The sequence below is a fragment of the Saimiri boliviensis genome (genome assembly GCF_048565385.1).
Source record: "Saimiri boliviensis isolate mSaiBol1 chromosome 1 unlocalized genomic scaffold, mSaiBol1.pri SUPER_1_unloc_4, whole genome shotgun sequence".
Lineage (NCBI taxonomy): Eukaryota > Metazoa > Chordata > Mammalia > Primates > Cebidae > Saimiri > Saimiri boliviensis.
The window spans coordinates 455115-479384 of NW_027412487.1; the positions used below are offsets into that span (position 1 = coordinate 455115).

Consider the following 24270-nt stretch of genomic DNA (forward strand, 5'->3'; position numbering starts at 1 on the left):
CGGTGTTTCGCTCTTGTTACCCAGGCTGGAGTACAATGGCGCGATCTCGGCTCACCGCAACCTCCACCTCCTGGGTTCAAGCAATTCTCCTGCCTCAGCCTCCTGAGTAGCTGGGATTACAGGCACGTGCCACCATGCCCAGCTAATTTTTTGTATTTTTAGTAGAGACGGGGTTTCACCATGTTGACCAGGATGGTCTCGATCTCTCGACCTCGTGATCCACCCGCCTCGGCCTCCCAAAGTGCTGGGATTACAGGTTTGAGCCACCGCGCCCGGCCTACATTTATATTTATTTATGTCATTCAAAATGTTCCTAACACAGAGAAATGATAAACATTTGAGATGATGAATGTGCTAATTACCCCGACTTTATCTGATCACTATATTACATATATTGAAACATCACCATGTACCCCATGAATATGTATAATTATTTGTCAACTAAAATTAAAGGTCAAAAAAATTTACTAAAAAGATACAAAAATACAAAATATACACAAATAAAAATCTCTCTCTCTCTTATCCACTTGTCACCCAGTTTCCCTCCCCAGAAACAATCAAAATTATTAGTTTCTTTTTTTTTTTTTTTTTTTTTGAGACGGAGTTTTGCTCTTGTTACCCAGGCTGGAGTGCAATGGCGCGATCTCGGCTCACCGCAACCTCCGCCTCCTGGGCTCAGGCAATTCTCCTGCCTCAGCCTCCTGAGTAGCTGGGATTACAGGCACGTGCCACCATGCCCAGCTAATTTTTTGCACTTTTAGTAGAGACGGGGTTTCACCATGTTGACCAGGATGGTCTCGATCTCTCGACCTCGTGATCCACCCGCCTCGGCCTCCCAAAGTGCTGGGATTACAGGCTTGAGCCACCGCGCCCGGCTCAATTATTAGTTTCTTGAGTATCCTTCCACAATTATTCGATGAGTGTGTATTTCCCCTTTGTACACAAATAGTTGAATTCACCTTGCTTTTTCTTAACAGCAGATCTTAGAATTGAATTTCATGACAGTTTTTTAAAAACATACTATTATTTTGTTTCCAGTCTTTTCTATTATGAATAGTGCTACGGTGATGATTTTGTACATAAGTAATTTCCTGCTTGTGCTAATATACCTATTAGTATAGATTTCTAGAGTAGAATTTCTGGCTTACCACAGAATTTAGACTTTTAAATGTAACACACCATTTTCTTATGAATAAAAGACATTCTATGAAATGCAAAACACTTTTCTTTTCTACTCAAGTAAGGTAACAATTCATTTTCCCCCTCTTTCTACTCTCACCCTGCAGGGGCAACCAAAACAGATTTAGATAACTTGAGCCTGAGAGGTTGAGGCTGCAGTGAGCTGTGATTATTCCAAAATAAAAAATGAGGCCAAGTGCAGTGGCTCACACCTGTAATCCCAGCACTTTGGGAGGCCAAGGTGGGCAGATTGCCTGAGGTCAGGAGCTCGAGACCAGCCAGACGAACATTGGTAAAACCCCATCTCTACTAAAATACAAAAAATTAGCTGGGCATGGTGGCATGCGCCTCTTGTCCTAGCTACTCTGGAGACTGAGACAGGAGAATCACTTGAACCCAGGAGACAGAGGTTGCAGTGAACTGAGATTGTGCCACTGCACTCCAGCCTGGGCAACAGAGTGAGACTCCATCAAAAGAAGGAAAGAAAGAAAGAGAGAGAGAGAGATAATTCACTGGTTTTTAGTTTATTTTCAGAGTGTGTAACCATCACTACAGCCATTTTAGAAGTTTTTAAAATTTTGAGACAGGATCTCCCTCTGTCAGAAAGGCTTGAATGCGGTGGTGTTATGCTAGCTCACTAAACCTTGAATTACTGAGCTCAAGTGACCCACTTGCCTCTGCCTGTCAAGTAGTTAGGACTACAGGCATGCACCACCATGTCTGGCTAATTTGGTGGTTGGTGTTTTTTTTTTGTTTTTTTTTTTTTGAGACAGAGTCTCAGTCTGTCACTCAGGCTGGAGTGCAATGGCATGATCTCGGCTCACTGCAACCTCTGCCTTCTGAGTTCAAGTGATTCTCTTGCCTCAGCCTCCCAAGTAGCTAGGATTACAGGCATGCACCACCATGCCCTGCTAATTTTTTGTATTTTAAGTAGAGACAGGGTTTCACCATGTTGGCCAAGCTGATCTCAAACTCCTGACCTCAAGTGATCCGCCCACTTCACCTCCCAAAGTGCTGAGATAACAGGTGTAAGCCACTGCGCCTAGCCTATCTGGCTAATTTTTTAAAATTTCATAGAGATGAGGTTTGGCTATGTTGCCCAGGCTGGAATTTTAGAACAGTGGTCCCAACCTTTTTTACACCACGCACCAATTTCATGGAAGACAGTTTTTCCATGGACAGGGCAGTGTGGGGAAGGTGGGGATAGTTTCAGGATGAAGCTGTTCCACCTCAGATAATCAGACTTTCTATTCTTTTTTTTTTTTTTTTTTTGAGACGGAGTTTCGCTCTTGTTACCCAGGCTGGAGTGCAATGGCGCGATCTCGGCTCACCGCAACCTCCGCCTCCTGGGTTCAGGCAATTCTCCTGTCTCAGCCTCCTGAGTAGCTGGGATTACAGGCACGTGCCACCATGCCCAGCTAATTTTTTGTATTTTTAGTAGAGACGGGGTTTCACCATGTTGACCAGGATGGTCTTGATTTCTCAACCTCGTGATCCACCCGCCTCGGCCTCCCAAAGTGCTGGGATTACAGGCTTGAGCCACCGCGCCCGGCCTCAGACTTTCTATTCTTATAAGGAGCACACAACCTAGATCCCTTGCATGCACAATTCACCATAGGGTTCACACTCCTAGGAGAATCTAATGCCTCTGCTGATCTGACAGGAGTTGGAGCTCAGGCAGTAATGCTCCCTTGCTGCTCACCTCCTGCTATGCGGGCCCTTTCCTAACAGGCCATACGTGGTACCAGTCCTCAGCCTGGGGGTTGGGGACCCCAGTCTTAGAATATTTTTATCACCCCAGAAGGAAACTTCGTAATTATTAGCAGTCATTCCCCACTTCTCAAACTACCACAGCCCTAGGTAACCACTAAATCTACTTTCCCTATGTAGAGATTTGCCTGTTCTGAACATTTCATTTCAATGCAATTATACAATGTGTGGGTTTTTGTGTTTCTTACAGTTTTGTTGGCAGAAATACCTGTGAGTTTCGAGTGAGTAGGTGGTTTTCCGGGTTGCCATGGGTATTTTGGGAGGTTGTTGTCTGCCCAGGAGAAATGAGGCAGGTTAGTTTTGAAGAATGACTTAGCAGTTTCCTGGGATAGAGCCAGTTAGCAAAGACATTTTAGAATTAGACTGACTTTCCTGTTATGCAAGAGTACTAAGTAAAAGTACACGACACCCAAACTACTTTTACTGCCGAAGTTCTACAGAATCACTGAGCAACACGCTGTGGGATCATTTTGAAGTCAATGCTGTTTTGATCAAAATATGTTTGTGGCTTTTGAAAGGAAGTCTTTGGTGGGGGAAGACCAGTTATTTGACAAAGTTGATGGTCTGTTTGTTACATGTAGTTATTGTAATAACTTTTTTTTTTGACGGAGTCTCACTCTGTTGCCCAGGCTGAAGTGCAGTGGTGCAATCTTGGCTCACTGCAAACTTTCCCTCCTGGGTTCAACAATTCTCCTGCCTCAGTCTCCTGAGTAGCTGGGACTACAGGTATTTTTAGTAGAGATGGTGTTTCACCATATTGACCAGGCTGGTCTCAAACTTCTTACCTTGTGATTTGTCCGCCTTGGCCTGCCAAAGTGCTGGGATTACCGGTGTAAACCACTGCACCCAGCCTTTTTTTTTTTTTTTTTTTTGAGACAGTTTTCACTGTTGTTGCCCAGGCTGGAGTGCAATGGCACACTCCCAGGTTCAAGCAGTTCTCCTGCCTCAGCCTCCCAAGTAGCTGGGATTACAGGCACCCGCCACCACACCCAACTAATTTTTTGTATTTAGTAGAGACAGGATTTCACAATGTTGGTCAGACTGGTGTCAAACTCCTGACCTTAGGTGATCCACCTGCCTCAGCCTCCCAGAGTGCTGGGATTACAGGCATTAGCCACTGTACCCGGCCTAACATTTTTTTTAGTTAATTCACCAATATTCTATACCTTGCCTCCAAATGAAGCTCAGAATGCTTCTGTGAACTCTTGCCCGTTTGAATTCACTTTTACCTTCTCTGTATCTAATCTGTTACACCACATACTAAAATGCATAGCTATTTTCCTGCGATCAGAACAGAAAGAGTTCTCTCTCACACAGTCATTTGGGTCTCATTGCCAAAGGGATTGATATGTGATGTTTTCTTTTTTTTTTTGAGACGGAGTTTCGCTCTTGTTACCCAGCCTGGAGTGCAATGGCGCGATCTCGGCTCACCGCAACCTCCACCTCCTGGGTTCAGGCAATTCTCCTGCCTCAGCCTCCTGAGTAGCTGGGATTACAGGCACGAACCACCATGCCCAGCTAATTTTTTGTATTTTTAGTAGAGATGGGGTTTCACCATGTTGACCAGGATGGTCTCGATATCTCGACCTCGTGATCCACCCGTCTCGGCCTCCCAAAGTGCTGGGATTACAAGCTTGAGCCACCGCGCCCGGCCTGTGATGTTTTCTTGAATCATGTGCTGACCCAGAAATTACCCCATTTTCAAGTCACAAAGGAATTATCAAGTGTGATGGGCCTAGGGTCATGTGAAGGTTATGGCCATTCTTCCACAGAGTGTCAAAGTACAGAAAGTTTTTTTGAAATAAATAAAAACAGCCGACAAAATCTCAACCATTTCATTCTTATACGGTCTTAACCATCATGTATGACTCTCTTCACTGTTTGGTGAATAAAGGGGAAACTGCTCTTACTCTCCAGGGGTTTATAAACTCATAGGTGGCAACTGTATCCTAGAAGGTAAAACTCAGACAGCCAGCCATTTGGCAGCAGTCCGTGGAGCAGGCCGGCAGGAAGATAAACAATTGCTATTAGACCTGGGACTGTGGGAAGCAAGGAAACTGGGCTTTGCTTTGGCAACCTTTTTATGGAAGACTGGGAGGACTTAAAGCTCCCTAGTGAGTTTAAAGTTTGGCATTATAAGAAAAGCCAAAAAAAACAAAAAAAAAACTTAAAAATAATTAGGAATAAACAAAAAAATGTTAATCTGAAAAAGAGTGTGTTAGGATTCTTTTCATTGAGAAACGGTCAAACTGGCATAAACATAAGAGGGTGTTTATTGGCTTTTGTATCCAGAAAGTCAGTGGGTAGAGTACACATGGGTCCAGGAGCTGAAAAGATGCCATCAGTTCCCTTCATCTTTTCCCTCCCTCTCAGCTTGGCTCTCCTCTGTGTTGGTGTCTTTTTTTTTTTTTTTTTTTTTTTTTTGAGATGGAGTCTCTCACTGCCACCTGGGCTGGAATGCAGTGGCACGATCTCAGCTCATGGCAACTTCTGCCTCCCAGGTTCAAGAGAGTCTCCTGCCTCAGTCTCCTGGTAGCTGGGATTATAGGCACCCACCACCACACCATGTTAGGCTGGTCTCGAACTCCTGACCGTATGATCCCCCCACCTCAGTCTCCCAGAGTGCTGGGATTACAGACGTGAGCCACCTCACCCAGCTGGTGTCGTCCTTGGGTGGCCACTGGCAGCTCCAGGTTAATATATTCAACAGGTGGTGGGGAGGGGAATTTATCTTTCCCTAGTGTATTGTCAATGTAGGAGTCAATGTAGGTTTCAGGCTCGAATCTCATTGCCAATTCTTGAACCAATCATGGTAGGGGATGGGATGGAAGATCCTAATTGGCTAGCCTGGGATACAAGTTCACACCTGGAGGAGAAGAAAGTGGTATAGTTAGCCCATTCCACATAGACTGAGAGCAAGAAAGGGATATTTCCCCAAAAGAACACCATGGTGTTGTTACCAGACAAGAATAGATGCTATGTATAATTACATGTCTGCCCACTACAGAGAGAGTCCAGAGCTCATTTGGCCAGGATAATATGTTCACAGAAGTAAATGACTATTCTTTGCTAGAGACTAATGAAAGAAAATAGGAATAAACAATAGCAGGAGGGACTTTAGTAATACGTTTCAGAAAAGCTAGAAATAAGTCAAAGTTTTATAAAGCAAATCCCATTTTTCCACTGTTTTCCATTGCAAAGTCGTGACTACATTCCTAAAAGGAAACATCCACCTGATTTTCTGAGTTGAGAACTTCGGATTTTAGAAAGTAGTTACGGGCCAGGCATGGTGGCTTACGCATGTATTCTTAGCACTTTGGCAGCCTGAGGCAGGCGGATCACCTCAGGCTGGCCAACATGGTGAAACCCCATCTCTCCTAAAAATTCAAAAATTAGCCAGGTGTGGTGACTCATGCCTATAATCCCAGCTACTCAGGAGGCTGAGGCAGAAGAATCGCTTGAATCCTGGAGGTGGAGGTTGCAGTGAGCTGAGATCATGCCACTGCACTCCAGCTAGGTGACACAGCAAGACTCCGTCTCAAAAAAAAAAAAAAAAAAAAAAGGAGTTATGATAGCTGCATGCCTGTAATATATATCAGGCCTTGTAATATATCAGTGATATAACACCTGCCAGCATTGCAGTTGTGGAAGTCTTTTAGAACTTGGAGGCTATTTCTTTTTTTTCTTTTTTATATATATATATATATATATATTTTTTTTTTTTTTTTTTTTTTTTTTTGAGACGAAGTTTCGCTCTTGTTACCCAGGCTGGAGTGCAATGGCGCGATCTGGGCTCACCGCAACCTCCGCCTCCTGGGTTCAGACAATTCTCCTGCCTCAGCCTCCTGAGTAGCTGGGATTACAGGCACGTGCCACCATGCCCAGCTAATTTTTAGTATTTTTAGTAGAGACGGGGTTTCACCGTGTTGACCAGGATGGTCTCGATCTCTCGACCTCGTGATCCACCCGCCTCGGCCTCCCAAAGTGCTGGGATTACAGGCTTGAGCCACCGCGCCCGGCCTTTCTTTTATATTTTTTTGAGACAGGGTCTCACTCTGTCACCCAGCTCGAGTACAGTGCTGCAATCATAGCTATCTGAAGCATGGAACTCGTGAGCTCAAGCCATCCTCCTGCCTCAGCCTCTAAGTAGCTAAGACTATAGGCACACATCACCAGACCTGGCTAATTTTTAAAAAATATTTTTGTAGAGGTGGGGGGGGTCTCCCTATATTGCCCAGACTGGTTTCAAACTCCTGGCCTCAAGTGATCCTCCCACCTCAGACTCCCAAAGTGCTGGGATTGCAGGTGTGAGCCACTGCACCCAGCCCCCTTTTCTTTCTCTTAGCAAATAATTCATTTACCCCTAAGCCACAGACATTTTTTCTATGCTAGAATATTCTGTAACTCCATGTTGGACCTCCAAAGACTTCTCCATCACTTTACATAATAGAGTGAACTACAACTACAATGTCACATTTTGGCAACAGTGTTGTGCCACAGCCTGAATCTCTCTTAAGAGCAGAGCTTCTGCTTGCGTAAGATTGGAGCTCATATAGAGGGAGGTGTGGCTTAGGACCACATGCAGAGACTCCCCAGCCTCTTTGGAAGCAAGAAAAGGTGGGGGAGGGGAGGGCAGAAAGGAGGATGGGCAGACAGGTGCAGCCCTCAGCAGGTGCTCCGCCTTCACAGCTCAGCAGATGCAGCAGATAAAGAGCCCAGTGAAGAGTGTGGATGTGATTTAGAAGAGAATGGAATCACAACTTATAACATAGAAAGCAGTACGTACACTTTTCCTGCAAGGTTGTCAGTTTAAAAAGGAGCATGGTAAACTTGGATGAAAAATAAGTATAGATTTCTTAAGCTTTTATATTACTTTCACCCCATCCTCTCTTTCTTAATTCCTGAAATGTATATCAAGACTGTATATTTGAGTCTTTTTTACTCATCCATTCATTCATCCATTCATTTAATAAGCAGTTACTGAGCACCTGACATGTGCTAGGACTCTTCTAGGCATTGAGGATACAGCAGGAAACAAAAGAAAATCCTTGACTTTACAAAGTTCACATTCACAAGAAGAGCAGACAATAAGGAAATACACAACCTGTCAGGTGATATTAAGTGCTAAGACAAATGAAGCAGGGTGAGAGGGGTAAAGAGTAGCAGGGGAAGGAGCCTGCCATTTTATATGTGACAAATGTGATCTGTGAGCAGAGACATGATGGGGATTTGGGAGCAAGCTGTGAGGCCACCAGGAGGAGCAGCAGCCAAGGCACAGGGGAAGCGAAGCTGATTCCTCCGGGCCAGGATCACTTGGTCTACTTGAAAATAGCAAGGAGGCCAGAGTTGCTGGAGGACCCGAAGCAAGGGAGAGTGTTAAAATAGGAGATCAGAGAGAGAACAAAGGAAGGTGGGGGATGGGGACTGTTCATATTCAGGGGAAAAAGGAAACCACTAAGGGCTCTGGGCAGAAGAGTGTAGGAGCCTGACTTATGATTCAAACCAAATAGCTCCAGCTGCAATGGATGAAAAGGACTGAAGCAGGGAAACCCATGAGGGGATTATTGGAAAAACCCAGAGCAGAGTTGATGGGCCAGGGTGGTTAAGGTAGAAGTCAATTCTCTTCCTGGAACCCCTATTTCTACCTATTCCTTCTTCACTTTTTTCTTTTTTCTCCCTGTTCTTTACAGTGTGTAACCTTTTTTCTCCCTGAATCATAGAATTTGTATTTATATAGTTTTAAGGCTGACCAGGGGTTTTGTTCTGGATCTGTCATTATCTCTGACCTCCCTGCCATCCTATAAAGCTTGCTGAGTATGGGGCTGGGCTCAGATTATGATAACACTGTTCCAGGTTACACATTTAGAAGGCTCTGCCATGGATGGGAGAGGGGATCAGGAAGTCCTACGAAGGGAGACTCAAGGTCAGAGTCTTCCCTATTTCTGTTGATCAGGAAACTCAGCCATGAGCTTAGATCTAATATTGATCGTGTCCAGGATGCTCTGAAAATGTTTCTTTGTGGAAATTGCTCCCATCACTGGCAGTTCTACAGAGGGAAATTATACAGGAATGGAGAACTACAGCAAAGGCAGGAGGCATTGCCTGGATCATAGAATGTCAGTGCTGGGAGTGGCCATAGAGATCATATTAGGCTGGGACTAGACAAATCCAGGAGTCTCAACTACCAGGCCCATCTTTCCACTTACTATGCTGACTCTGCAAACAACAGGCAGCCCTTACTGGGAGAGCTGTAGAGATGCTTTTCAGTGTCTCTGTATTCATCCCATCACAGGATGTCTGGGTTTGCCTTTCAATCCTAAACAGTAATGAATCCTTTCTTTCTGTTTTCAACCCCAGGGGTTGCCCTGCTCTCAGATGTCTATCCTGAGAAAATCTTGCCGGACCTGTTGGCTCAATATGACAGCAGCAAAGACAAGCACACACCAGAGACCAGAATGAAGGTCGGGGAAATCCTAATGCGAATCGTCAGGGCGTTGGGTGAGTTTTCTTCTTCCATCCACCTGGAAAAGGGTGGAGGAGCAGTGTGACTTGGAACCAAAGTGTGTGTACCTGCGGGTTTGTTACACTAGCATGGTGAGGGTAGTGTGAGGGCTGGGATGAACTAGTACCCATTTAGAATTTAGGAAATGCCTAGATGCCCACTATGAAACTGAAAGCAGCAATATCCTTTTTCTTAAAACTGCTTTGTCTCTGGTGAGGTGTGGTGACTTATGCCTATAATCCCAGCACTTTGGGAGGCTGAGGCACGTGGATCACTTGAGGTCAGGAGTTGGAGACCAGCCTGGTCAACATGGTGAAACCTTGCCTCTACTAAAAATTCAAAATTAGCTGGGCATGGTGGTGCATGCCTATAGTCCCAGCTACTCGAGAGGCTGAGGCAGGAGAATTGCTTAAACCTGGGAGGTGGAGGTTGCGGTGAGCCAAGATTGTGCCACTGCACTCCAGCCTGGGCAACAGAACGAGACTCTGTTTCAAAAACAACAATCAGAAAAAAAAAAAAAAAAAAAAAAACTGCTTAGTCTCCTTCTCTCTGAGCTGTGTTGGGCCCTGATTTTTAATGGAGATGGAATGAGAAGTCCCACACTTGTTGAGCAGCAGCAAACACAAAAAGAAGAGGAATGTCAGGTGGGCACCGTGGCTCACACCTGTAATCTCAGCACTTTGGGAAGATCGCTTTAGGCCTGGCAGGAGTTCAAGACCAGCCTGGGTAACATGGCAAAAGCCCATCTCTACCGAAAATTAGCCAGGCGTGGTGGTACACGCTGTAGTCCCAGCTACTCAGGAGGCTGAGGTGGGAGGATCACCTGAGCCTGGGAGGTCGAGGCTGCAGTGAGGAGTGATTGTACCACTGCACTCCAGCCTGGGCAACAGAGCGAGACTCTCTCAGAATAAAGAAGAGGAATGTCAAGCAGGGAAGGAAGAGTGCTGACTCTTGTTGAATGTCTGCTGTGTGCTAGGTTATCCATATATATAATCTCATCTAATTTCCCAACAAATCTTATAAAGAGGCTGTTATCAAACCCTTCGTTTTATAGATGAATAAACTGTAGCTTAAACACCTTCAGCAATTTGTCCAAGACTCTTTCAGCTGGTAAGTGAATAGTGTTGAGAATTGAACCACCAACGTGAAGGAAGTTGCAATAGGCTGTATAAGCTGAGGGTAGTAGTTAAGGGATAGGCTCTAGACACACTTCCTCAGTTCAAATCCTGAACTGCTGCTGCATTTTTTTTTTTTTTTTGTAGAGGTAGAGTCTCACTATGTTTTCAGGCTAGTCTTAAACTCATGGGCACAAGTGATCCTCCCACCTCAGCCTCCCAAAGTGCTGGGATTATAAGCCTGAGCCATTGTGCCTGGCCTCTGAACTGCTTCTTATTGGCTGTGTGATCGAGGAAATGCTTCACTGACCAGCTGTGTGGTCAGGGAAATGTTTGTTTCTTTTTTCAAGACAGAATCTTACTCAGTTGCCCAGGCTGGAGAGCAGTGGCACATTCATGGCTCACTGTAGCCTCAACCTCCTGGGCTCAAGCAATTGTCCCTCATAGCTGGGAATACAGGCATGTGCCACTATGCTCAGCTAATTTTCTATTTTTTTGTAGAGACAGAGTCTCACTGTCTTGCCCAGGCTGGTCTCAAACTCCTGGACTTAAGCAGTCCTCCTGTCTCTGTGTTGTGCCCAACTGAGGGGAATGTTTCTTAACCTTGGGTCCTGAGTGTTCTAATGTGTAAAATGATTATATTATTGGTTTGGTTTTTGTTGTTGTTGTTGTTATTTTTGCAACAGGGTTTCCCTCTGTTGCTCACAATGGAGTTCAGTGGCACTGCCATGACTCACTGTAGCCTTGACTTCTGAGGCTATGATTCTTCTACCTCAGCCTTCTGAATTGCTGGGACTAGAGGTGCATGCTGCCACACCTGGCTAATTTTTTTTTTTTTTTTTTTTTTTTTTTTGAGACGGAGTTTCGCTCTTGTTACCCAGGCTGGAGTGCAATGGCGCGATCTCGGCTCACCGCAACCTCCGCCTCCTGGGTTCAGGCAATTCTCCTGCCTCAGCCTCCTGAGTAGCTGGGATTACAGGCACACGCCACCATGCCCAGCTAATGTTTTGTATTTTTAGTAGAGACGGGGTTTCACCATGTTGACCAGGATGGTCTCGATCTCTCGACCTCGTGATCCACCCACCTCAGCCTCCCAAAGTGCTGGGATTACAGGCTTGAGCCACCGCGCCCGGCTTTAATTTTTGTATTTTTGTAGAAATGGGGGTTTCACCATGTTGCCCATGCTGATCTTGAACTCCTGGCCTCAAGCAGTCTTTGCCTCCCGTCTCAACCTCACAAAGTGCTGGGATTACAGGCATGAGCAGCTATGTCCAGCCAGAATGAGGATATTAGTAACACTTACTCCTAGGGCTGTTGTAAAGATTAAATACGGTAATTCTTACAGTGGTGTTTTACATACAATAAGGGTTAAGCAAAACTTTATTTTTCCCTACGTGACAAAGATTTAAAAAATTTTTTAAGATTAAAAATGAAGGAAAACAAATATTTTTTGCTGTTTATTGAATGCTCATATGGAGCTAGGAGGTGGGACCCTAGGGAACAAGGACAAAGGAAACAGTAGTTTATTCTTAAGAGAGAGGTTAAAGTAAGACTAATTTCTCCATAAGCCAGCAAGTACACTTTGGATTTTTTTTTTTTTTTTGAGACGGAGTTTCGCTCTTGTTACCCAGGCTGGAGTGCAATGTCACGATCTTGGCTCACCGCAACCTCCACCTCCTGGGTTCAGGTAATTCTCCTGCCTCAGCCTCCTGAGTAGCTGGGATTACAGGCAAGCGCCACCATGCCCAGCTGGTTTTTTGTATTTTTAATAGAGACAGGGTTTCACCATGTTGACCAGGATGGTCTCGATCTCTTGACCTCGTGATCCACCCGCCTTGGCCTCCCAAAGTGCTGGGATTACAGGCGTGAGCCACCGTGCCTGGCTCACTTTGGATATTTTTATACTGGCTATATAACGAAGAATTGAGAGAAGATTCCTTTCTTTAACTTGTGCTTCATAGACTTAACCATTAACTGTCACACTGAATATCACTAGAAGCCTTAAAATAAGGCAAAACAATCTCTATATCATGCTAGTTCCCTAGCCACACCTTGTCTTCCTGCCAGTAGATCATGGTGCAAAATCAGCAGGAGCCTTTTTTCTTTCCATTAAAAAAAACTTAGGTATTACATATATACAGTAAAGTACATAAAGTATATGATTTTTTTTTCTTTTTGAGACAGGGACTTGTTCACTTGCCCAGGCTGGAGTGCAATGGTGCAATCATGGCACACTGCATCCTTGACTTCTCAGTCTCAGGTGATCTGCCTGCCTCTGCTTCCTGTGTAGCTAGGACCACAGGTGTGTGCCACCACACCCAGCTATTTATTATAAATTTTTATTTATTTATTTATTTATTTATTTATTTATTTATTTATTTTGAGACAGAGTTTCACTCTTGTTACCCAGGCTGGAGTGCAATGGCGTGATCTCGGCTCACCGCAATCTCCGCCTCCTGGGTTCAGGCAATTTTCCTACCTCAGCCTCCTGAATACCTGGGATTACAGGCACGTACTACCATGCCCAGCTGATTTTTTTTTGTATTTTTAGTAGAGATGGGGTTTCACCATGTTGACCAGGATGGTCTCGATCTCTTAACCTCGTGATCCACCCGTATTATAAATTTTTTATAGAGATGGGGTCTTACTATGTTACCCAGATAATCTCAAACTCCTGGGCTCAAGCGATCCTCCCACCTGCACCTCCCAGGGTGCTGAGATTAAGGCATAAACCACAGCACCCAGCCTGAATTATATGAATTTTTTTTTTCCTTGAGACAGAGTCTCACCCTGTCACCCAGCCTGGAGTGCAGTAGCACAATCTCAGCTCACTGCAACCTCCACCTCCCAGGTTCAAGCGATTCTCCAGGCTACAGCCTCCTGAGTAGCTAAGTGCCACCACATCCAGCTAATTTTTGTATTTTTAGTATAGATGGGGTTTCATCATGTTAGCCAGGCTAGTCTTGAACTCCTGACCTCAGGTGATCCACCTGCCTCTGCCTCACACAGTGCTGGGATTACAGGCATGAGCCACTGCGCCTGGCCAAGTATTTGAATTTTAAGAATATAGCTTTATGATTCTTTATTTACCACTACAAAGATCAATATAGTGAAACTTCTAGTAACTTCGAATAAAGTTTCCTTTCGTTCCTTCCTAATCTGTACCAGCCCCACAAGTAAGCACTATTCTGACTTTCTATCATCATTAATTTATTTTGATTGTTCTTGAACCTCATTTTAATGGAATTAAACCCACATGTTTTCACTAGGCTGAGAGATCTGTACACTTGTGTAGACCTGGGTCAAATTGTGGGGAGTAGAAGTACTTTATAGGTTGTGCTGTCTACTGCACTTCCCATTGCCTCACATCAGGAGGCACATCATGTGTGGTTTTCTCACTTTTGGTGATGTTGAGATTGAGCAGTGTTGTTTCCAGTAAGATACATCTGTTATAAACATCCCTGTCAACCTTCATCCTAATATGGTTTCAGTTTTTTGCTACTCTGAATTACTACTGAGATTAATATTTTTGTAGCCACATCTTTGTGTAGATTCATGATAATTTCCTAGGAAACATTTTTTTTTTTTTTGAGACAGAGTCTCAAATTTATTTTTAGTAGAGATGGGGTTTCACCATGTTGGCCAGGATGGTCTTGATCTCCTGACCTTGTGATCCGCCTGCCTCAGCCTTTTTAAGTGCTGGGATTACAGGCGTGAGCCACCACGCCCTGCTCAGGAATATTTTTAAAGGTATTTATTACTAAACTGTTTTCTAGAAAGGTTGTGCCAGTTTACATTATCAATATTTGTCTCTACCCTCAAAAGTACTATATATTCTGTGTATTATTATTTAAAAAAAAATTTATCAAGAAGGTATCTGAAGGAATGCTATCTTATTTTTATGTATTTAATTGATAAGGTTAAATATTTTCCATATATTTACTAGCGATTTTGTATATATGGAGGGCGTGCATATGTGTGTGAGAGTTACCTAGTCTGTTGTTTTTTTGAGTATTGATTTTGTTGCTTGATTTTTAAAAGCTTTATGTGGCCGGACGCAGTGCCTCACACCTGTAAATCCAGCACTTTGGGAGGCCAAGGCGGGTGGATCACGAGGTCAGGGGTTGGAGACCAGCCTAGTCAAGATGGTGAAACCCTGTCTCTACTAAAAATACAAAAATTAGCCAGGCGTGGTGGCGGGTGCCTGTAATCGCAGCTACTTGGGGGGCTGTGGCAGGAGAATTGCTTGAACCCAGGAAGCAGAGGTTGCAGTGAGCTGAGACTGTGCCACTGGGCAGCAGAGTGAGACTCCATCTCAAAAAAAAAAAAAAAAAGCTTTATGTATTTAAAGATCTTGAACCATTGACATTTATATTGTAAATATTTTTCTTTTAGTTCTGTTCATATTTTCTGTTTCATTTTGGTTTTGACACACAAGTTTTTTTTTTTTTTTTGAGACGGAGTTTCACTCTTGTTACCCAGGCTGGAGTGCAATGGGGCGATCTCGGCTCACCGCAACCTCCGCCTCCTGGGTTCAGGCAATTCTCCTGCCTCAGCCTCCTGAGTAGCTGGGATTACAGGCACACACCACCATGCCCAGCTAATTTTTTGTATTTTTAGTAGAGACGGGGTTTCACCTTGTTGACCAGGATGGTCTCGATCTCTCGACCTCGTGATCCACCCGCCTCGGCCTCCCAAAGTGCTGGGATTACAGGCTTGAGCCACCGTGCCCGGCCAACACACAAGTTTTTAATCTCGGTGTAGGTAAATCTTTTTCCTTATAATTTTTCTCTTATATGGAGAAGAGCTTTCCCAAACCATGATTACATAAGTATGAAGCTGTCTGTCTGTCTGTCTGTCTATCTATTTATCTTCTTTTTTAAATAGGGTCTTGCTATGTTGCCTAGGCTGGACCTGAACTCCTGGGCTCAAGCAGTCCTCCTGCCTCAGCCCCATGATTAGTTGAATTTATGGATATGAACCACTGCACCCAACTTTATATATATATTTTTTCTTTATTTTTCTTAGAGACAGGGACTTGCTATGTTGCTCAGGCTAGTCTCAAACTCCTGGCTTCAAGCCATCCTCCTGCCTCAGCCTCACAGTTAGCTGAGATCACAGGCACAAGCCACTGTGCCCAGCTAGGCTTTGTGTATTTGTGTATGTATATCTATATCTATATCTATCTATCTATCTTTTTTTTTTTTTTTTTTTGAGACGGAGTTTTGCTCTTGTTACCCAGGCTGGAGTGCAATGGCGCGATCTCGGCTCACCGCAACCTCCGCCTTCTGGGTTCAAGCAATTCTCCTGCCTCAGCCTCCTGAGTAACTGGGATTACAGGCACGCGCCACCATGCCCAGCTAATTTTTTGTATTTTTAGTAGAGATGGGGTTTCACCATGTTGACCAGGATGGTCTCAATCTCTCAACCTCGTGATCCACCCACCTTGGCCTCCCAAAGTGCTGGGATTACAGGCTTGAGCCACCGCGCCCGGGCCTCTATCTATCTATCTATCTATCTATCTATCTATCTATCTACATTTTGAGATAGGATCTCTCTTTCTCACCCAGGCTAGAGTGCAGTGGGGCAATCATACCTTATGACGACCTCAAACTCCTGGGTTCAAGTGATCCTCCCACCTCAGCATCCTGAGTAGCTGGAACTATAGGTGCATGCCACCACGCCCAGCAAGGCTTTATATATTTTTGTCTACTTTTCAATGTAGAAAATATTGTGGAAGGATTTTGGTTCAGTCCCTTTTATTTAAGGAACAATTCAGGAGTTTTTGTACTCCTAGAAATTTAATCTTAACATGTTGTTAAATTACCAATCATTCCAAATGTTTTTCCATCTGTTTCCTCTTATGTGGTCCAATGTCAATGTTGACAATAACTTGTGGATTGTTATGTGTCATTGCATTTCTTTCTTTTTTTTTTGAGCAGAAGTCTTGCTCTGTGGCCAGGCTGGAGTACAATGGCACGGTCTCGGCTCAATGCAACCTCCTCCTCCCCGGTTCAAGCAATTTTCCTGCTCAGCCTCCTGTTTAGCTAGGATTACAGGCACGCACCACCACACCTGGCTTATTTTTGTATTTTCAGTAGGGACAGGGTTTCACCATGTTGGCCAGGGTGGTCTCAAACTCCTGACCTCAGGTGATCCACCCACCTCGGCCTCCTAAAGTGCTGGAATTACAGGCGTGAGCCACCACGCCTGGCCCATTGCATTTCTTAAAACTTCTTTTTTTTATATTTATATATATATATTTTTTTGAGACGGAGTTTTGCTCTTGTTACCCAGGCTGGAGTGCAATGGCGCAATCTCGGCTCACCGCAACCTCCGCCTCCTGGGCTCAGGCAATTCTCCTGCCTCAGCCTCCTAAGTAGCTGGGATTACAGGCACGCGCCACCACGCCCAGCTAGTTTTTTTGTATTTTTTTTAGTAGAGACGGGGTTTCACCATGTTGACCAGGATGGTCTCGATCTCTCGACCTCGTGATCCACCCGCCTTGGCCTCCCAAAGTGCTGGGATTACAGGTGTGAGCCACCGCGCCCGGCCAAAATTTCTTTTTTTTTTTTTTTTAATTCTTCAGCTAAGACAGCGGAAGAGGTGATTTATTTTATGGTTGTTACACTCGGTCACAAGTAAACACAGAAATAGTCCAGAATGTCACAGGTCCAGGGCAAAGGACCAACATGGGCAGTTTTGGTTATGAGCAAGGTGGGTCTCAGAGGTGATCAACGATCAGATGGCGATGAAGTTCTAGATCCATTGAGACAAGCTCTAGACAGTAGCATGCAGTCCCACAACTTGTACCAGCATCCCCAGCGTCTGGCATTCCATGTTTCTGCTCCTGTGGCCTCCACGGTGCAACAAACTAGCGGTTTACTTGGACCTCTGCCTCATCTTTCTTCTTTTGCGCTTCAGCCTGCGCGTTCGTTTCTTCCTCCACTTGGCTCTCATGGCGCAGAGGTTTCCAAAAAAAATGGCGCTAAGGCTGAGAGCCAAAACTTCTTTAAAAATATATGCCAGGTGGCTGGGCACGGTGGCTCACGCCTGTAATCCTAGCACTTTGGGAGGCCGAGGCGGGTGGATCACGAGGTCGAGAGATCGAGACCATCCTGGTCAACATGGTGAAACCCCGTCTCTACTAAAAATACAAAAAAAATTAGCTGGGCATGGTGGCACACGCCTGTAGTCCCAGCTACTTGGGAGACTGAGGCAGAATTGCTTCAACCCAGGAGGCGGAGGTTGCGGTGAGCCAAGATCGCACCATTGCACTCCAGCCTGGGTAACAAGAGTGAAACTCCGTCTCAAAAAAAAAAAAAAAATATATATATATATATATATATATGCCAGGTGCAGTGGCTCACGCCTGTAATCATAGCACTTTGGGAGGCTGAGGCAGGTGGATCACGAGGTCAGGAGTTCAAGACCAGCCTGGCCAACATGGCAAAACCCCATCTCTACTAAAAATACAAAACTTAGCTGGGCATGGTGGCGTGTGCCTGTAATCCCAGCTACTTGGGAGGCTAAGGCAGGAGAATTACTTGAATCAGGACTGGGAGGCAGAGGTTGCAGTGAGCCGAGATCACACCACTGCACTCCAGTCTGGGCTACAGAGTTTTATCTCAAGGAAAAAAAACATATTTTCTGTTTACTAATATGTTCCTGATATTACAGTTACTGCACCCAAGATAATGAATTGGTTGGGATGTTACTTGGCAAATTGAATTAAATCAAAAGGAATTATTAAATGCATCTTTGTGGGTATTTTCTTTTAAGATTGCCTAGAGAATTAATATGATCTGCTGTAGACCACACTTCTTTCTCACATATGCCTGACTTGGAATGCTGCCGAATTCAAAACTTTTTGAGCACTGACACAACACACTCAAAGGAAATGCTCATTGGAGCATTTTGGATTTTAGGATTAGGGATGCTCAACCAGTATATTCTACAAATATTTCAAACTCCCAGAAAATTTCAAAATCTGAAAAACTGAAGCATTTCTATCCCAAGTGTTTCGGATAAGAGATACTGAGCCTATATCTTCTCGTTCTTTGGCAGTGTCTGGAGACACTTTTGGTTGTTAGAACTGTCTGGGGAGGGGATTGTTATGGCATGTAGTAGAGGCCCAGGATACTGCCAAACATCCTAAAATGCATCGGATGGCCACCTACAACAAAGAAGCCAACTCAAAATGACAGTAAGGCCCCTGTTGAAACACCTTGTTCTAGAGGCCATGTAGGCCATTCTATTTCTCACAAATGTGTTAAATCCAGGGCTGCCACATATAATTACACAGGTTGTTCACAGCTGTATAAACTCCTAGGGGCCTTATTATATAAATGGCGTGCCTTGGAGTTGTATAATATGCAACCTGTGCAGTCATCGTGCTGACCCTAACTAAATCCTAGCCTATCTCATATATATATATATATATTTTTTTTTTTTTTTGAGACAGAGTCTCACTTTGTCGCCCAGGGTAGAGTACAGTGGCACACTCTTGGCCCACTACAACTTCTGCCTCCCGGGTCAAGTGATTCTCCTGCCTCTGCCTCCGAGTAGCTGGGATTATAGGCACCCGCCACCACACCCAGCTAATTTTTGCATTTTTAGTAGAGTCAGGATTTCGCTATGTTGGCCAGGCTGGTCTCAAACTCCTGACATCAAGTGATCTGCCCACCTCGGCCTCCCAAAGTGCTGGGTTTGCAGGCACAAACCATCACACCCAGCCTTTTCTTCTATTTTGGAGAGACAGGTTCTATTACAGCCAGGCTGGTCTTGATCTCCTGGGCTCAAGCAATCCTCCCACCCTGGCCTCCCAAAGTGTTGGGATTACAGGCATGAGCCATGGTGCCCAACCCTCTATTTCACATCTTGATTTGCATTTCAGATTGGCATCTCATTGAGGAGAGTTTGAAAAAAATTATTCATTCATTTCCGTAACACATTTACAAATCCTTGTTTGGGCATGAGAGCTCTTTACATGGCTAATTTAATCTATTTTATACCAATCTTATTAGCATAATTTTAATTGGTAGCCTTGTGCAATCTGCTAGATATGGGGGTATGTCCTTATTAGAACCTGTAGCCACCTTTGTATATATGCCTCTTACCCTTTATTTCCTTCCTTTTAATGGACCATAAAATGAATATACCATAAAGTATATTTTTAAATTATCCTTTGTATTTAGAGAATATTTCATGTTCTTTGCTAATATTTATTTCTCCTCCAAAAGAATCAGGAGAGAAAATAAGTGAAGTTGGGTTTTTTTGGTTTTTGTTGTTTAGATGCTGGGTTGCTCCTGTATCACATCAGGATGCCTCAGATTTGCAGGTCTTGTTATTTCTTTATTTCTTTTTTTTAGAGACCAGTACCCAGGCTGGTCTCAAACTCCTGGCATCAAATGATCCTTCTGCCTTGCTTGGCCTTTCAAAGTGCTGGGATTACAGGCACGAGCCACCACACTGGGCTAAAGTTACATTTTATTTGTATGTGGATCTCATTTGGATACCTAGCTTGAGTCAGAAGTCCTTGATAGAAAAACAATTTATTTCTACATCTGCCTAAAGTAACTCCCAGATATTCTCTGAATTCTAATTTAGTTTCCTGTTTTTGTCAAGTTCTTTTTTTTTTTTTTTGAGACGGAGTTTCGCTCTTGTTACCCAGGCTGGAGTGCAATGGCGTGATCTTGGCTCACCGCAACCTCCGCCTCCTGGGTTCAAGCAATTCTCCTGTCTCAGCCTCCTGTGTAGCTAGGATTACAGGCACGAACCACCATGGCCAGCTAATTTTTTGTATTTTTTAGTAGAGATGGGGTTTCACCATGTTGACCAGGATGGTCTCGATCTCTCGACCTCGTGACCCACCCACCTCGGCGTCCCAAAGTGCTGGGATTACAGGGTTGTCAAGTTCTAAGTTGTATAAATTCCTGGGTTATTTGGTTGCTTTTTTTTTTTGAGATAGAATCTCACTCTGTTGCCAGGCTGGAGTACAGTGGCATGATCTCTATTCACTGCAACCTTCGCCTCCCAGGTTCAAACAGTTCTCCTGCCTTAGCCTCCCGAGTAGCTGAAACTACAGGCGTGTGCCATTACACCCGGCTAATTTTTGTATTTTTAGTAGAAACAGGGTTTTACCATGTTAGCCAGGATGGTCTTGATCTGCTGATCTCCTGATCTGCCCGCCTCGGCCTCGGCCTCCCAAAGTGCTGGCATTACAGGTGTGAGGCACTGAGCCCGGCCTGGCTGCTCTTTCTAATGCTCAAAATTCTTTATCTTGAAAATACTTTTTTTTTTTTTTTCTTAATCCTGGAAATGGGATATTAATGTAGTTCAGTTCAGAAACATTTATTGAGTAGCTACTGAGTGGTGGGTTCTGTGCCTGTAGCTGGAAACAGGAGCATGAAAAAGCAGTGGTCTCTTCCTGCAAGGAGCTTATCATGAAGGGAGAGGTCAACTCATACACAAATCGTCATGGTAAGGAGCCCGGCCCATGTAGGGTGAGGCCTGCATAGAGTATTATGGGACACAGAAGAAATGGTCATGTCTGTCCTTTTTCCTGTCCAAACCCTGCCGTTGAGTATGGCAGTGTGCTATAAGGCTACATCAGTTCCTCATCGTCATTACAGCACAGCAGGTCAGTTTTTGAAAAACAGCTTTTGTATGATAGTTTTCAGAGATTTCCATTTCTTTTTTTTTTTTTTTTTTTTTTGAGACGGAGTTTCGCTCTTGTTACCCAGGCTGGAGTGCAATGGCACGATCTCGGCTCACTGCAACCTCCGCCTCCTGGGCTCAGGCAATTCTCCTGCCTCAGCCTCCTAAGTAGCTGGGATTACAGGCACGCGCCACCACGCCCAGCTGGTTTTTTGTATTTTTAGTAGAAACGGGGTTTCACCATGTTGACCAGGCTGGTCTCAATCTCTCGACCTCGTGATCCACCCGTCTCGGCCTCCCACAGTGCTGGGATTACAGGCTTGAGCCACTGCGCCCGGCTGAGATTTCCATTTCATAGCACAGGCTTAAATTCAGATGAAAAGGTAGGTTAGAAGTGTGAATAATTGAATACCAGTCTGAGAGTTTAGCATTCATGGATTTCAGCAGCAATAAACAACAGTGAAGGGTTAGAGCTCACGTATTTTTAAAGGAGAAATTTTCATCAAAATTCAGAGGATCAAATGAAATGCTCCCTGCGGAGTCTGCCTGGGCTGGCATCACTGTAGTTCAATTCAACAAACATTTATATTAATATAAATGGAAATACTAATATGGCCTGAATTGAGGAAATCCAGACTAAATAACTATTTTTCCCTTCCTGTTTCTCTTTTTCTTTCTCACGTTAATTTTTTGATGGCTGTAACTTATTACTAATATAATAAGGGGAGGAGAAGAGTCTATAGATTGAGCTACAGTTCCTCATTATATTAGACAGTTTGGGGTTTTTTTTGTTTTGTTTTGTTGTGTTTTTGAGATATAATCTTGCTCTGTTCCCCAGGCTAGCGTACAGTGGTGCCATCACTGGCTCACTGGAGCTTCCACTTCCTGGCCTCAAACCATTATCCCACCTCAGTCTCCCGAGTAGCTAGACTATAGGTGTGCCTCACCATGCCCAGCTAATGTTTTAAAATTTTTTGTAGATAAGGGGTCTCACTGTGTTGCCAAGGCTATTCTCAAACTCCTGAGTTCAAGTGATCCACCTGTGTCAGCCTCTCATAGTATTGGGATCACAGGTATGCACCACCACACCTGGCCCTGAAAAATATTTTAAAGTATAAAAAAGTAATACCCACATATAATTGCACTTTGGAGTAACCACTCTTTGTTGACATTTTGATGAATTTCCTTCAAGTTTTTGTTTTTTTCTCAGAATTGTAATTACATTGTATGTGTATATATATATATATATATATATATATATATATATATATATGCTGCTTTTTTTTTCTTGGTTAACATTATTTGTAAGTACTTTCCTATGTCATTAAATATTTCTTTGTTATTGTTGTTAATTTTTTAAAATAGAGATGGTGTCTCACTGTGTTGCCCAGGCTGGTCTCCAACACCTGGGCTCAAGTGACCCTCCTGCCTCAGCCTCCCAAAGTGCTGGGATTACAAGCATGAACTACCAAGCCTTGCCTATTTCTTGAAAATATAATTTTGATTATATTATAATCAAATTATATAACTACCTGGATTTATTATAATTTAATTATCTCTGGGAAGATATTATTGTTTAATTAGGTTGTTTCCAGGTGATTACCTTTACATATAACTCCTTTTGGTGATTATTTGGTACTTTCCTTGGGATTGGTTCCTACAAGAGAAATTATTAGTTCAACATATACCTCTTGGTATTTAGTGCCAGCCACGTGCAGTGACTCATGCCTGTAATCCTAGCACTTTGAGAGGCTGAGGCAGGCAGATTGCTTGAGCCCAGGAGTTCAAGACCAGCCTGGACATGGCTGGTCGCCATGTCTACACATGTCGCCATCTCTACACAAAAATACAAAAATTAGCTGGAGGGTGTGGTGGCAGGCGCCTGCAGTACCAGCTACTCAGGAAGCTGAGGTGGGAAGATTACCTGAGCCCAGGAGGTCAAGGCCGCGGTGAGCCATGATGGTGCCATTGCACTCCAGGCTGCATGACAGAGTGAGACCCTTTCTCAAAAATAATAATAATAAATAATGTAGTTTAAAAAGATATTTAGGGCTGGGCGCAGTGGCTCACGCCTGTAATCCCAGTACTTTGGGAGGCCAAGGCAGGTGGATCACAAGGTCAAGAGATCGAGACCATCCCAGTCAACATGGTGAAACCCCGTCTCTACTAAAAATACAAAACATTAGCTGGGCATGGTGGTGCGTGCCTGTAATCCCAGCTACTCAGGAGGCGGAGGTTGCGGTGAGCTGAGATTGCGCCATTGCACTCCAGCCTGGGTAACAAGAATGAAACTCTGTCTCAAAAAAAAAAAAGATATTTAGTGCCAAACTGTCCTCCAGAAACATATAGTCTTGTCAGCAGTGAATTAGACTGCTAATATCTCATAGAGAAAAACTATTTCATGGCTTCAGACTAAATTTTTTGGAGTTTTTTGGCTTTTTTTCTTTCTCTTCTGACACCTTTGGTATAGACTGTTTAACCCTGACCAGCCATCTCCAAAATGTGCAACTTTGCTCCCAGAATCAAGGGCCTGTCAGAGGAGGTGAGTGGGTGGAAGCGGGGAGAGAGGGACTGAGGGATGCATGACTCAGTGCGAACCCTTTGCTGCCCTGGAAAAGCAACTCAGAGCTGGTGGTGTCAGCATGACGTACAAAGAACAGCACTTCTTAATTATTTTTAGAGGCAGAATGTAGCCTTGTAATCAGCAAGCTCAGACAAGTTCTGGTTTACTCTAATCCAGAGACTTTTAAAAGTCAGAGCAAAAATAGCCGTATTCATGTTGCTCCATCTAAAGAATTTGCTTTTAGGAGAGATCAGGAATCCATATTTTGAATGAGGACTGAAGGGTGAGAATTAAATCTCTCTCTTCTGTTGTATGTCACGGTAAGTAGAGTGACCCCCAGGAATCCTGAGGCAAAGCAGCTCCTCAGATTATTTTCTAGGAAAAGAGTGAGTCCTAGGCTTCATGGTGTGTTTCTAGCTGTAAAACACGGTGTGTTTCTAGCTGATTCAGTGTGCTTTGTCGGCTCTTTTCCGTGTCACCTG

General features: G+C 44.1%; 1 protein-coding gene across 3 annotated transcripts in view; it reads left to right on the forward strand.

Annotated features, from left to right (window-relative positions):
- LOC101050040 (transport and Golgi organization protein 6 homolog) overlaps positions 1-11394 on the forward strand; it is a 151224-nt gene extending 139830 nt beyond the window's left edge. For 2 of the 3 annotated variants that reach the window (XM_074392471.1, XM_074392473.1), the window contains one exon: positions 9307-11394. In XM_074392471.1, the coding sequence (XP_074248572.1) occupies positions 9307-9497 (191 nt within the window). In that variant the 3' untranslated portion in view covers positions 9498-11394. The remainder of the gene's footprint in view (positions 1-9306) is intronic. The other variant, XM_074392472.1, reaches the window with a different exon arrangement.
- Positions 11395-24270: the final 12876 nt, after the last annotated feature.